The sequence below is a fragment of the Pelodiscus sinensis genome, chromosome 4, assembly GCF_049634645.1.
Source record: "Pelodiscus sinensis isolate JC-2024 chromosome 4, ASM4963464v1, whole genome shotgun sequence".
NCBI lineage: Eukaryota > Metazoa > Chordata > Testudines > Trionychidae > Pelodiscus > Pelodiscus sinensis.
Genome location: NC_134714.1, coordinates 111,247,934 through 111,262,908, shown reverse-complemented (window position 1 = coordinate 111,262,908; position 14,975 = coordinate 111,247,934). Strand labels below are relative to the sequence as shown.

The 14,975-nt window shown below is 42.7% G+C and overlaps 1 protein-coding gene across 9 annotated transcripts in view; it reads left to right on the top strand.

The window, feature by feature from the left end:
• The window catches only part of PLEKHA7 (pleckstrin homology domain containing A7), a 291,921-nt gene that overhangs the window by 252,944 nt on the left and 24,002 nt on the right, over nucleotides 1-14,975 (top strand). For all 9 annotated transcript variants that reach the window (XM_075928057.1, XM_075928058.1, XM_075928055.1 and 6 more), the window contains one exon: nucleotides 11,297-11,398. In XM_075928057.1, coding sequence (XP_075784172.1) covers nucleotides 11,297-11,398 — 102 coding nt within the window. The remainder of the gene's footprint in view (nucleotides 1-11,296; nucleotides 11,399-14,975) is intronic.

Sequence of the window (14,975 nt, the reverse complement as noted above, 5' to 3'; positions counted from 1 at the left end):
CCTAAAAAACTATGTAGATAATGTACAGAATGTGAAAATAAAGCATGCAGATTTGTCCTTTGGGTAGAAGTCTTAACTGTAAATCTTTGTTCCTTTCTCCACTGTCTATCCAGATATAAACTCAATTCCCTGGCACGTCTCTGAAAGGAAAAAGGAGTTGGGTCTCACCCTAGAGTATTAACTAGAATCCCCCCTCCCTTCTCTCTCTGTTACCACAGCCTTATAAGAATAAACTTTAAGAAAGACACCACATCAAATTAAATTCATGTTTCATTAATAAGCCACACGGGAAAGGAAATTTTAAAACCCTCAGCTATTTCATATTTAGTCATATAATCCCTAATTTCTACAGCACATGAGGCCAGTTTTTAGAAAGCTGCATCTAAAATTGTACTCACAAGTCTCGTGTGTATAAGTCAAGAAAGTTAAAATGTGTACATCATTTACATGCACATATGCAGTTTTTTGTGCTTGCACATGATGCATTGTTTTTAGAGGAGTCTTAATAAAATAATCTTCCACTCTTTTAAGTCAGATAGCAAAATGTACACTCCATATATCAGCCATAATGTAATAATTTAAGGATGGCTCCAACTCCAGAATGTCAGCAGGATCAGGGGTGACTTTGTACCAATATTTGGTAATTTGTACCAATATTTTAATGTATGTTTAAAAACAACGAGTAGTCCTGTGACACCTTAGAACGGCCATACTGGTTCAGACCAGAGGTCCATCTAGCCCAGTATCCTCTCTTCCAACAGTGGCCAATGCCAAATGCCCCAGGGGGAGTGAACTGAACAGGTAGTCATCACATGATCCCTCTCCTGTCATCCATTTTGAGCCTCTGACATACAAAGGCTAGGGACACGATTCCTACCTATCCTGGTTAATAGCCATAGATGGACCTAGCCTCCATGAATTTATCTAGTTCTTTTTTGAACCTGGCCTTCACAACATCCTCTGGCAAGGAGTTCCCCAGGTTGACTATTCACTGCATGAAGAAAAACTTCCTTTTGTTTGTTTTAAACCTGCTACCAATTAACTTCATTTGGTGACTCCTAGTTTTTGTTATAGAACAAGTAAATAACTTTTCCTAATTCACTTTCTACATGCCTGTCATGATTTTATAGACCTCTATCATATCCTCTCTTAGTTTCCTCTTTTCTAAGATGAAAAGTCTCCTACTTTTTAATCTCTCTTCATAAGACACCTGTTCCAAAACCTTAATCATTTTATTGGCCTTTTCTGAACCTTTTTCAATGCCAATATGTCCTTTTTCGCGATGAGATGACCACATCTATAATATGCAGTATTCAGTATGTGGGCGTACCATGGATACTTATAGAGAATCTATCTTATTCTCTATCTCTTTTTTAATGATTCCTAACATTCTATTTGCATTTTTGACTGCTGCTGCACATTGAGTGGATGTTTTGAGAGAACTATCCACAATGACTCCAAGATCTCTCTCTTGAGTGGTCATAGTTAAATTAGTCCTTGTCAATTTGTATGTATAGTTGGGATTATTTTTCCATGTGGATTACTTCGCATTTATCAACATTAAAATTAATTTGCTATTTTGTTGCCCAGTCACCTAGTTTTGGGGGATCCTTTTGAAGCTCTTTACAGTTTGCTTTGTTCTTAACTATCTTGGGCAGTGTAGTTGAAAATTTTACCTCCGCACTGTGTACCCCTTTCTCCATATCATTTATAAATATGTTGAATAGGATTGGTCTCAGTAGCAGACCCTTGGAGTTCACCACTAGTTACCTCTCTCCATTCTGAGAACTGATCATTTATTTTTACCCTTCATTTCCTGTCTTTTAACCGGTTATCATTCCATGAGAGGACCTTCCCTCTTAGCTCATGAAAACTTAGTTTACTTAAAAACTTTGGTGAGGGACCTTGTCAAAAGCTTTCTGGAAAGCCTAAGCATACTATATCCACTGGTTCCTCTTCGAGTGATGTCCCCGCGGATGCTCCATTGTGAAGTGAGGGTGTGTCCTCAACACTGGCAACTGGAGATTTTTCAGTACCCTGCTGCGTCGCGCATGCAGTAGCTTCTCCTCATGCCATTGGTGTCTGTTAGGTACATGCATGGTGTGGCTCCTTAATTCTTTCTCTGCCGTCCTCAGCAGTAGACAGAGCTTCCCTTTACTCTCCCTTTCTTCACCTGAAAGTACAAAAAGTCATTAAATCTCTTCAGGTTTTTTCCCTTTATCCAAGGTTTGACTCCTCCACTTCCTGTTTGTCCAAAAAAAATAAAAATAAAACCCCTTCAAAAAAATCCCTCTGTTCAGCATGCCTGGCTCCCAGGCTTCAAATGTTGTGACTCCTGCCGAGAGGCCATGCCAGCATCAGATGGCCATGCCTCCTGTATAAAGTGCCTATGAGAGGCACAAATGGCACAGAAGTGTTCCGCACTAACAGACTCAAAACTTATCTCTACAAGAAGTCGCTTCAACCTTCATGTGATGACTCTCCCCGCCAGAGCCAAGAATGGGGACAAGAACAGAGGTATGGACAGAAGTCATCCCTCTACCTCCTCTGACAAAGTGAAAGTGAAGCCATGGGTCCCTCCGGCAAAATCACTGCCTCTGGCACCAAGCTCAGCCAGCATGAGCATTGACGACAAGCATGACACCATCTAAACATTTGGTGTTGCACAGAAGGGTCCACTCTAAGCCCAAGCATAAGTCATCAGCACTATTGTTCTCATCAGAAGTCATTGCCGGAGATGGCACAGGAGACAGCACCGAAGAAACCCCATTCTTAGATGCCCCCTCCCAGAGTTCCAACGCCTATGGCACCATCAGCACCAAGCACAATTCGAATTGTTGTGGCACCGATCAAAGTCCACCCTAGACAGATCGTGGGGCTTCAGCACCATGCTCCCCAACTACTTTGGTGAGATCAGTCCACTTGCCTCGCTCTCCAGCCCTATTTCTCTCCCTCAGTGAGGCTGAAATGGGGCAACATAGCCGCTTTTCATCACAGCACTCTTCTCCCACACAAAGGCATCCTCCATGGAAGTCCCACTCCACAAGAACACTGCATGGTTCACCACCACCACACTGGTATGGCCCTCATTAGCCACACTGCTGCCTCTACACCCTGCCCAATGGCCCTCCTGAGACACCTAGTCCTCCCACAGTCCTGCCACTACACCAGTCAAGAAATAGTTACATTCTCTACAGCCTACACCTCAGGACACAGCACTAACCTCCCCAGAACATCCTCACTCTGCACAACTTGTCCTCATCTCCTGATGAAGCCATAATCCCAACCATCCCTCCTCCAATGGACAATATCAGACAGTTTCAAGATCAGTTTTAAGAGGGTGGCTTCTGCTCAAAACTAGATCTTCAAAAGGTCCAAGAAGAGCAATACAAGTTCCTCCACACTCTCCAGCCTGCCCTGCCACCTCTTCTAGGATTGCTCTTCCATGGATGAGGCCATCATGGACCCTGTGAAGAACATCTGGCAGATGCAGGCATCTGTCACCCTTACTAACAAGAGGGCTGACAGGAAATACTTTGTTCCCACCAAGGGAATGGATTTTTTTTTATTCTCCCTTAGGTTCACTCCCCAAGACAAGGATCACAAACAATTAGACATCCTGAGTAGAAAGATCTATGGAAACTAGGACAAATAACAAAGGATGAATATAGGCAAGCAACACGGGAATGCAGGGGCAAGATTAGAAAGGCAAAGGCACAAAATGAGATCAAACTAGCTACAGGCATAAAGGGAAACAAGACCTTTTATAAATACATGAGAAACAAGAGGAAGACCAAGGACAGGGTAGGCCCACTGCTCAGTGAGGAGGGAGAAGCAGTAACAGGAAACTTGGAAATGGCGGAGATGCTCAATGACTTCTTTGTTTCGGTCTTCACTGAGAAGTCTGGAGGTGTGCCTAACGTAGTGAATACAAGCAGAGAGAGGGTAAGTTTAGAAGATAGGATACACAAAGAACAAGTTAAAAATCACTTAGATGTCAGCAAGTCACCAGGTCCTGATGAAATGCATCCCAGGATACTCAAGGAGCTGATAGAGGAGGTATCTGAGCCTTTAGCTATGATCTTTGAAAAATCATGGAAGACAGGGGAGATTCCAGAAGACTGGAAAAGGGCAAATATTGTGCCCATCTATAAAAAGGGAAATAAGAACAACCCAGGAAACTACAGACCAGTCAGTTTAACGTCTGTCCCAGGGAAGATAATGGAGCAGGTAATTAAGAAAATCATATGCAAACACTTGGAAGGTAATAAAGTGATAGGGAATAGCCAGCATGGGTTTGTGAAGAACAAGTCATGCCAAACTAATCTGATAGCTTTCTTTGATAGGATAACGAGCCTTGTGGATAAGGGAGAAGCGGTGGATGTCATATACCTAGACTTTAGTGAGGCATTTGATACGGTCTCGCATGATATTCTTATTGATAAACTAGGCAAATATAACTTAGATAGGGCCACGATAAGGTGGGTACATATTTGGCTGGATAACCGTAGTCAGAGAGGAGTTGTTAACGTTGCTAAATCCTGCTGGAAAGGGATAACAAGTGGAGTTCCGCAAGGGTCTGTTTTGGGACCCGTACTATTCAATATCTTTATCAATGATGTAGATATTGGGATAGAGAGTACGCTTATTAAGTTTGCAGATGATACCAAACTGGGTGGGGTTGCAACTTCTTTGGAGGATAGGGACATAATTCAAAATGACCTTAGTAAGTTAGAGAAATGGTCAGAGGTAAACAGAATGAAGTTTAATAAAGAGAAATGCAAAGTGCTCCACTTAGGAAGGAACAATCAGTTCCATACATACAAGATGGGAAGCGACTGTCTAGGAAGGAGCATGGCGGAAAGGGATCTAGGGGTCATAGTGGACCACAAGTTGAATATGAGTCAACAGTGTGATGCTGCTGCAAAAAAAGCAAATATGATTCTAGGTTGTATCAACAGGTGTGTTGTAAGCAAAACTCATTCTGCCGCTCTACTCTGCACTAGTTAGGCCTCAGCTGGAGTACTGTGTCCAGTTCTGGGCGCCACATTTCAAGAAAGATGTGGAGAAATTGGAAAGGGTACAGAGAAGAGCGACAAGAATGATTAAAGGTCTAGAGAACATTACCTATGAAGCCAGGCTTCATGAACTGGGCTTGTTTAGTTTGGAAAAAAGAAGATTAAGGGGGGACATGATAGCGGTTTTCAAATATCTAAAAGGGTGTCACAAGGAGGAAGGAGAAAATTTGTTCCTATTGGTTTCTGAGGACAGGACAAGGAGTAATGGGCTTAAAGTGCAGCAAGGGAGGTTTAGATTGGACATTAGGAAAAAATTCCTAACTGTCAGGGTGGTCAAATATTGGAATAAATTGCCAAGGGAGGTGGTGGAATCTCCCTCTCTGGAGATATTTAAGAACAGGTTAGATAGACATCTGTCAGGGATGGAGTAGACAGAGCTTGGTCCTGCCTTGAGGGCGGGGGGCTAGACTCGATGACCTCTCGAGGTCCCTTCCAGTCCTATGATTCTATGATTTCTTGGCAAAATTTCAGCTCAGAGTCATAAATTACACAGCATGCTTGCCAACAATGACTACTGCAGTTATTCACAGCTCCAGGAGCTCTCATAGTTCCTACTGGAACAGAAATGTCCCCAACTGAACAGCATCATTCAAGAGGGCCACACTATCACCCATGAGTCAGCCATGGATGTAGCAGACACTGTGGCCTGGACCACTTCAACAGCTGTTGTGATTCACAGAGCCTCATAGCTCCAGGTGTTGGGAATCCTAAGGGAGCTGCAACAGAAACTCGAGGACCTCCCCTTTTAGAGAGCCAACCTGTTTGCAGAAAAGACGAATGAAGTCCTTCATAGAGTGCAGGACTCACGCATAACCTTGAGAACCCTGGGAGTGTATACACCACCGAACAAGAGATTGAGATACAATTACTCACAACCCAGAGAACTGTACAGACATGATAAGGTATGACTTTAGACAGAGACATAAACAACAGAGACATAGACCTCAATGCCAACAACAACCCTTGACGACTCAACCTTCCATGTCCAGCAGCAAATTTGAAAGTGCGGTCGAGGTCCAGAGAAATCCTCATCGCTACACCGACATTACCATCCAACCTCCAATTCACTCATCGGTTACGGTCCTTTCTACAACAATGGACAGAAATAATGTCAGACTGCTGTGTCTTGGAGATTATCAAGGTGGTCTACTCCATCTCCTTCATCTCCATTCCTCCCGCTTGTCCCCCTTCCCCATCTGCTCTCAGGAGCTCCTGCCCTAACAAGAAATACAACACCTTCTACAAATAGGAGCAATAGAACCAATTCCAGCATCCATCGAGGGGAGGGGTTTCTATTCCAAGTATTTTCTCTCTCAGAAGAAAACGGGCAGATGGAGGCCCATTTTAGATCTCAGGAGACTCCACAAATATAACATACAAGAGATTCAAGATGGTAAAGCTAGCTACTACCATACCTGCATTGGATCACGGGGATTGGGTCTCGGCCCTTGACCTCCAGGATGCCTATTTTCACGTAACGATCCATCCAGCCCACAGATGCTTTTTACACTTCCTAGTAGGCACGAGACATTACCAATATCAAGTCCTCCCATTTGGTCTTTCCACAGCACTGAGAGTTTTCTCAAAGACTCTAGTTATTGTAACAGCACATCTACAATGGCTGAGAGTAATAATTTTTCCCTACCTAGATGACTGCCTCATAAAAGGTATGTCATTCCAAGAGACCCAAGTCAGCAAAACTATTTCACTTTTACTCAGCCTTGGATTCCATATAAATTACCAAAAATCCACACTCCATCCAGCACAAACTTTAGAATTCATAGGAGCTTGCCTAGATTCAACAAAGGCTACAGCCACTTTACCTTGGCACACATTCGACACTCTCTCAGCCCTCATCTCTGCTACACTTATAATGCTAATCATGACTGTGCATGAATGCCTCAAAATCTTGGGCACATAAGAGGTAAGATTAGCCAGATTACACATGAGATGCTTACAAGCGTGGCTCACCATGGTTTACATCTCCACCAGGGACGCTATACAAAATTGTCACTATACCACAACATGTTCTAACGTCATTGAAGTGGTGGACTCCACCATAGAATATGCTGCCCAAAGTCTCCTTTCAGCAGCCTGCTCCCAGTTATTCTTCACAACAGACACTTCTCTCGTGGGGTGGAGCGCTCACCTCGGAGCCCAGATAGTATAGGGAAAACGGTCTAACCATGAACAGATGCTCCACATCTGCCTTCTCGAGCTCAGAGTGGTGCAACATGCCTGCTATCATTTTCTGCCATTCATTGCTCCCAGAACAGTCAACATCTTGACAGACAATACAGCATATATGTACTACATTAATTGGCAAGGTGGAGCCCAATCTATTTTTCTTTGTATAGAGGCCTTGAAACTGTGGAATTGGTGCATTGTGCATTGTGTCAGCCCCATGGCCACTTACGTTCCTGGCACACTCTATGTGTAGGCGGACAATCTCAGCCAGGTTTTTTCAAACCAGCACAAATGGGAACTGGACACTCAAGCCCTCAGAGTTGTCTTTCACAAATGGGGTCAGCCCGAGATAGACCTGTTCGCAACCAAGTCCTACCAAAAGTGCCACCTATTCTGCTCCAGGGTGGTGCTGGACAGAGCCTCTATAAGGGATGCTTTCCTCTTAAAGTGGGACACCCTCCTCCTATACGCATTCCCACCATTACCTATGTTCCACAACGTGATCATAAAAATCAGACAAGATCAAGCACAAGTAATTCTTGTCACACCATCATGGTCCAGACAAACCTGGTTCCCATACCTACAGAGATTGATCATTGCTGATCCCCATGTATTCCCTCCATGTTGCAACCTCTTGACTCAATGTCATGACAAAATTCTCCATCCTAATCCAGTGAAATTCCACCTCAAGACATGGCTCCTACATGGCTTCATGATGCCGAAGTTACCTGTTCAGACAGAGTAAAAAAGATACTTATTAACAGTAGGAGAGAATTTACTAGGAAAATATACACTTATAAATGGATGAGGTTCTCCGAATGGGTAAAGCAGAACCATCACATCACACCCAATACGACTTCCCTATCAATGATATTCTACTACCTATTAGAACTACGCGAGGTAGGACTATCTTTTAGCACAGTAAAAGTTCATGCTGTGACAATCTCAGCCTTTCCCTTCTGTGCGTCCACCAACACCCATTTGGGACCTTAATCATGTGCTAAAGAGCCTAACCAAACCACCCTTAAGCCATTAGGGACCTGTTTGTGGTTACATCTCTCAGTAAAAGTGGCATTTCTAATAACCATCATCTCCAGCAGGAGAGTAGGTAAGATGGCAGCACTGATGTCTGATTTACCCTCTATGGTTTTCACTAAGGACAGAGTAACCCTCCGACCCCGGCCTAAATTCTTCTCAAAAGTTCCAACACCCTTTTTATATCAATGGACCCATACACTTACCTGCGTTTTACCTTAAACCACATACCGATCCACAGGAGTGGCTTGAGGCCTGCTGCGGCAGCTGGCGCCCCAAGCGGAAAGTGCGATTGACACCCCCACCTGCACAACCGTCAATGGCATAACATAATCATCAGGCGCCCCATTGAAGGTAGTGACCTAGGCGACCGCCGAGATGGCCTATACTCACAGGCCACCCCTGCCGATCCAACCCAAGCTTCATTATAAACCTTAGATGTCAGTCGGGTGCTTGGCTTCTACCTTGACCGAATGAAACCCTGGAGGAAGTCAACAAGACTCTCTTATCATTCGCAGAACGCTCAAAGGGTCAAGCCATCTCCTCTCAAAGAAAATCCAAATGGATATCTTCTTGTATACACAGTTGTTACACCATTCACAACAAGCAACCGCCACCAACTATAACAGTGCATTCCACCAGACCACAGCCTTCCTGAACAACATCTTGCTAGAAGAGATTTGTAAGGCTGCAACTTGGTCCTCCAAACATACCTTCGCAAAACATTATGCTCTTACCTCTAGTATTGCTCCAGCAACATCAGAGAGACAGGTGGTGCTCTCTGCAATTTCTGGGGCAGGGCTCCAAACCAGCCTCCACAATACGGACACTGCTGTATAGTCGCCCAGAGTGGAGCACCCACATTACTCAAAGAAGAAAAGAGTTACTCCCTGTGCAGTAATGGGAATTCTTCAGGATGTGTCCCCGTGGGTGATCCACTACCCTCCCTCCTTCCCCTACATTGGATCGTCCCCACAGCTACAACTAAGGTAGATAAGAAATGGAGGCGCCGTGCCACACGCGCGCTTAACGAACACCAACAGCACGAGTAGATGTTGCTGGCCATGAGGGGCACAGCAGGGCAATGCTAGAAAAAATCTCCTGTGACTGGCATGAGGATGCACCAGCACCCCAGACTGGAGCATCCACAGAGACATACATCTCGAAAAACTCCTGTTACTGCACAGAGTAAGTAACTCTATTATCCCCCTTATCCACATGCTTGTTGACCCCTCAAAGAACTCTATTAAATTAGTAAGGCATGACTTCCCTTTACAGAAACCATGTTGACTTTTCCACAACCAATGTTCCTCTATGTGTCTGACAACTCTATTCTTTACTATAGTTTCAACTAATTTGACATTAGACTGACCAGTCTGTAATTGCCAGAATCACCTCTAGAGTCCTTTTAAAATATTGGTGTTACATTAACTATCTTCCAGTCATTAGGTTCAGAAGATGATTTGAAGGATAGATTACAAAGCACAGTTAATAGTTCTACAATTTCACTTTTGAGTTCTTTCAGAACTCTTGGGTGAATGCCATCTCGCATTCAAGTAACAAGTAAAACTGGTTAACTTTTAAGTTTATCAATTTGTTGCAAAACCTCCTCTAATGCTCAATCTGGGACAATTCCTCAGATTTGTCACCTAAAAAAATGGCTCAGGTTTGGGAATCTCCCTAACATCCTCAGCTGTGAAAACTGAAGCAAATAATTTATTTAATTTCTCACAATGACCGTATCATCTTTGAGTGCTCCTTTAGCATCTCGATTGTCCCATGGCCTCACTAGTTGCTTAGCAGGCTTCATGTTTCTGATGCACTTAAAAAACATTTTGCTATTAATTTTTGAGTTTTTGGCTAGCTGTTCTTCAAACTCCTTTTTGGCTTTTCTTATTATATATATTTACACTTAATTGGATAGAGTTTATGCCCTTTTCTATTTTCCACACTAGGATTTAACTTCCACTTTTTAAACAATGCATTTTTATCTATCAGTGCTGCTTTTACTTGGTTGTTAAGCCATTGTGGCACGTTTTTTGGTTCTCTTACTGTGCTTTTTAATTTGGGGTATACATTTAAGTTGGACCTCTCTTATGGCATCTTTGAATATGTCAGTAGGGTGTTGAATGCAAGGAAAGCTGGCTTTACAATACAGCCTATCTCTGACTTACGAACCGGTTACGGACCAAGCAATTGGTCGTAACTCGGTTTGTTTGTAAGTCGGACCCCATAGAATTACACGCAACCGTGCTGTTCGTAAGCATGGATCACATTCGTAACTCGGGGTCCGCCATTTATGACAGCTTCGGTCATAACTATGAACAGTCATAAGTCGACCATTTGCAACTCGGGGACCGGCTGTATGTTAACCAGTTCAAGTCTTTGTTCAGGCCAAGGGAGACAGTGTCAGATTTGCACATAAAGATCAATTCTGCACTCTCTCTGTAATTGGCTTGTGAAAGTCCGTTGAGGAAGAATGGCTCCTTTTAAATCCATTCGTGAGTATCCAGGCAGATTACAATGTTTGCCTGCAGGTTTATGTGTGTTACTATTTCTAATATCTGTTGTGTGTCCATAAATCCTCTGGCAGTTGATGGCATAGATCACATTAATGTATGTTGTTCTGTTTTACACATTACAGAATCTGACCAGGGTATTGTCTTCTTTCAAAAGTTCATATCATTGCCTAGATTCCTTTGAACTCCTATTTCGTCCTTAAATAACTAGTAGAGTATTCTATGTTTGCATATTGCTAAAAAAATTCAAAGATTCTGAACTCTGGTAAAGCAACCTAGTAAAGCATTTAAGCCAATGCTTCATGTCAAGCTCCTACATTTACATTCTGTGCAGAACAGATCATTTATTCTCTTTTCATTGGAACAAATTAATTCTTAGAACATGTTTATTTGATGAATTGGATCAGGGATAGAATGCTGCATTTATTTTTATTGCTTATTGTAGGATTTCATTGAAGCCTTTTTCTTTGACAACAGGAAATGGAAAATGCATGGAATGAGTATCTGAAATTGGAAAAGGACGTGAACCAGCTGAGGCAAGCCTTACAGGAGCAGATGAACAGATCACTTTTTCCTCAGGTGAGTCTGTATTCAGGTACTAAATTACTGTTGTTGAGATCTTGCCTGAACTTGACAATAAATAACTCCTTGGAGGACGTCTCTGGAATGCTTGGTCTATGTGGGAATGAAAGAGGGTTTCCTGCCTGCTGCTCCTACTGGAGGTACCCAAAGTAAGAAAACTGTATCTCAAAGTATCTAGCTAGATTGAATAAAACATGTATTTAAGACTTTCATAATAACTTTAATAGTGAATACAGAAACAATCATTTGCTTTTGTCTTTTTGTTTTTAAATTAATTTTCTTGCAGAAAATTTAACCATGTTGTGAATATAATCCTGAAGAGAGAAGCATGCTAGAGAAAATGGTCTAAATCAGTGTTTCTTAAACGTTTTAAGACTGAGGAACACCAAACAATAAAAATTGTTTATGGGGAATACCAAGGAGGGTAATGGGTTGGGGGAAAGTTATTGAGGAAAAAAAAACTTGCCTGCCCCTTTAAGGGTGGCCATTTTGAATTCTGTTTGAACACAGTTTAAGAAACACTGGTCTAAATGGAGACGTACTAAACCAGGGGTGGGCAATAATTTTGATGGGTGAGGGGTTAGAAAACACATTCCTCGTGAAGCTTCTTCCCATCATTTGGGGTGGTTTTATTTGTTCAACATGAGAGCACGCTCCTGGCAACAGTGTGTGGCTAACTGTGTACCTTACCATGGCACGGATTTGATGAATGGTATAGATATAACCTAAATCTCATTCTGATAAGACTGGTAACCTCTGGCAACTACTGGAGTAATCATCAAAGAAAGAAGTTGTCTTTGTAGGAAAATTGCTCGCTCTGTTCCTTATGTGCCTTTTATTACATGAGCAAAAAGAGGCAGAAAATTGCTACCAAATGTGCCTGAGGCGCCAAGTATTTAGAGTTTTATTTACCCCCTAAGCTAATAGTCTGTCTGATTCTGGTTTTGGTCATGCTGGTAGGACAGCATGAGAGAGCTTCGCTTATTTGTTACCACCTGTGCATATGGATCTATTTTAGTTGAGATTTTAACAGATTATTTTGAGTGCCCAGTTAAAACTTTTGAAGGGGCAGGCCCCTTCAAGGAGAGGACAGTTGCCCAGGGGCTTGGGTAATTTAAAAGAGCCTGGGGACACTCAGCTGCCACTGTCGCTGCCAGCAGTGCACTGGGGTACGGCAGACTTCCTGTTTGCCCTCGCTGCATCCCAGACTTCCTGTTTGTCCCTGCTGGAAGCATGGCATGTCTCTGCAGCCTGGGAGAGCGGGGAAAGGGGATTTCTACATGCTGCTACCACTCCAAGAGCTGATTCTGTAGCTCCCATTGGCCTGGAACTGCTGCCAATGGGAACTGTGAGAGTAGTGCCAATAGGCAGTAGTCTGTGGAGACCCCTGCCTGCCACCTAGGAGCTGCCTCCAGAGTGGTATGCCATTCACTTTGATAAGCTGCCAGAGGTAAACACTGCCCCTATGCACTGCAATCCCCTCCCAGAACTTGCACCCAAACTCCCTCCCAGAGCCCAAATCCCTTTCTGCACCCCAAACCTTGCCCTATCCTAGTGAGAGTGAGTGAAGGTGGGGGAAAGCAAGCAAGGAGTGGGGATGGAATAAGTGGGAGTGGGACCTCAGAAAAGGTGAGAGACAGGGGCATGACCTCAAAAAGGAGGCAGCAAGGGTCTTTGGTTTGTGTGATTAGACAGTTGGCAACCATCCCAGGCAGGCATGTGGAAGCCCTGGCTTTGCTAGAAGGGCATGCACAGAAGCACAACCAGCAGCTTGCTGGGCCCCAGCCAGCACAGGCATAGTGCTGTCCAAATGTAGGGGGGACCATATCCATACGGGCGTGGCATGTGTGTATGTTAAGAGAGGGCCCATTGAATGTTCTGTCTTGGGGCCCAGAATTGCTGTCAACAGGCCTGTGAAGGGGCCTGATTTTCAAAAAGTGCTGATGTTAGGTTTTGAGAATCACGTACCTATTATGTTGCTTCAAATTGACCCAAAATTTAAAGTGTTCCTAAAATCTTCCCCGCTCTGAATAGAGGAATTTATGTTCCAGAGCTGTAGCATCTTGCATACTTTTATTTTTATTTTTTTAAAGTGGTTCTTATGGAACATTATCAAATATTAATAAAGATGGAGATTTCAAGTTGCTAGAAAGGACAGTTGATACTGAACACAAGCTTAAAATGTTCATTCATCAGAAGGTTAAGAACTCAAGGACTCAGGCAGCCTGTTCACGTGGTGTCTTATTTTAGAGCAGTGATTAATGATCTTTTGTGTAAGGGGAGGGATCTGCACATGTTGGAATAAACTCAGACATGGTTTTTGTGAGTTTTAGCTTCTGACTTAAGTAACAGTGAGTAGTCCTGTGGCACCTTAGAGCCTAACAAAAATATATGGGATCATGAGCTTTCGTGGGAAAAGTCCACCCATCTGAAGTGGGTTTTACTTACAATAGTTCATGATGCTATATATTTTTGGTGGGCTCTAAGAGTATGTCTACACAGCAGCGTTATTTTGGAATGACTGATGTTATTCCAAAATAACATTGCGCATCTACACTACAAGCCTTTATTTCAAAATAATGTCAAGCTGGTGGACTTCTTAATCTGACTCTATGGTAACACTCATTTCACAAGGAGTAAGGGAAGTTGAAGGAAGAGTGTTCTTCCTTTGACTTCCCGCTGTGTAGACAGCGCCAAAAGCTGAATTAAGCTATTTTGACTTAAGCTACGCAATTGACATGGCTGAAGTTGCTAAGCTTAATTCAACTTTAGCCCTGCTGTGTAGACATAACCTTAGGTGACACAGGACTACTAGTTGTTTTTAAAGTTACAGACTAACAGAGCTACCTTACTGAGAATAACCTGTAGTTTTATTGCTCCTATGCTAGAAAATTAGAGAAAATGATTTATTTCTTCAATCCAAGTTTTCTGGCCATGCACATAAAGTATATTTACATCTTCTTTGTAAACATTAGTCTTTGATTGCTCACATTTTAAAATATATTCAGCTGTTTAACTTTCTAGTCCTAGTCTATTTGCTTTGAGATTTAAGTAATGAGAAGAATCATAGAAACATAGAACTGGAAGTGTCTTTGAGAGGTCCAATCGTCTGCACTCAAAACAGGACTGTTATCTAGAAATAATACTGAAGATTCTTCCTTACTATGTATACTACTTTAGCACTGATGGAAGGTTCAAAGGTTTTCTGACTAGTTACCTTTTAATATGTTCACTGTAAATCTATGGCTGATTATCTTGCAGTGTGACTTTTCACAGGAAGTTGAAGTGGAACACGTGATTGTCTAGTTTGTGTCTTAATAATTTTTCAAGAAATGTTCCATCTGTTCAGTGAGTCTGCTATTAGCAAATAGCATTCTGCATTGTTTAAGTGTCTGGCTCCTTGGCACTCTACTTTCTGATCCATAGCCTGACTGAAAATACTTTCAAGGGCCAAGAATGCAGATATGAAGCAATTTACCTCCCTTTACCAGTGCTAGGAGGTATAGGAACCAATAATGAAATTGTCTTTTCTTCCAAGGCAATGCTATGTTATATGTATGAATTAGATGATCTT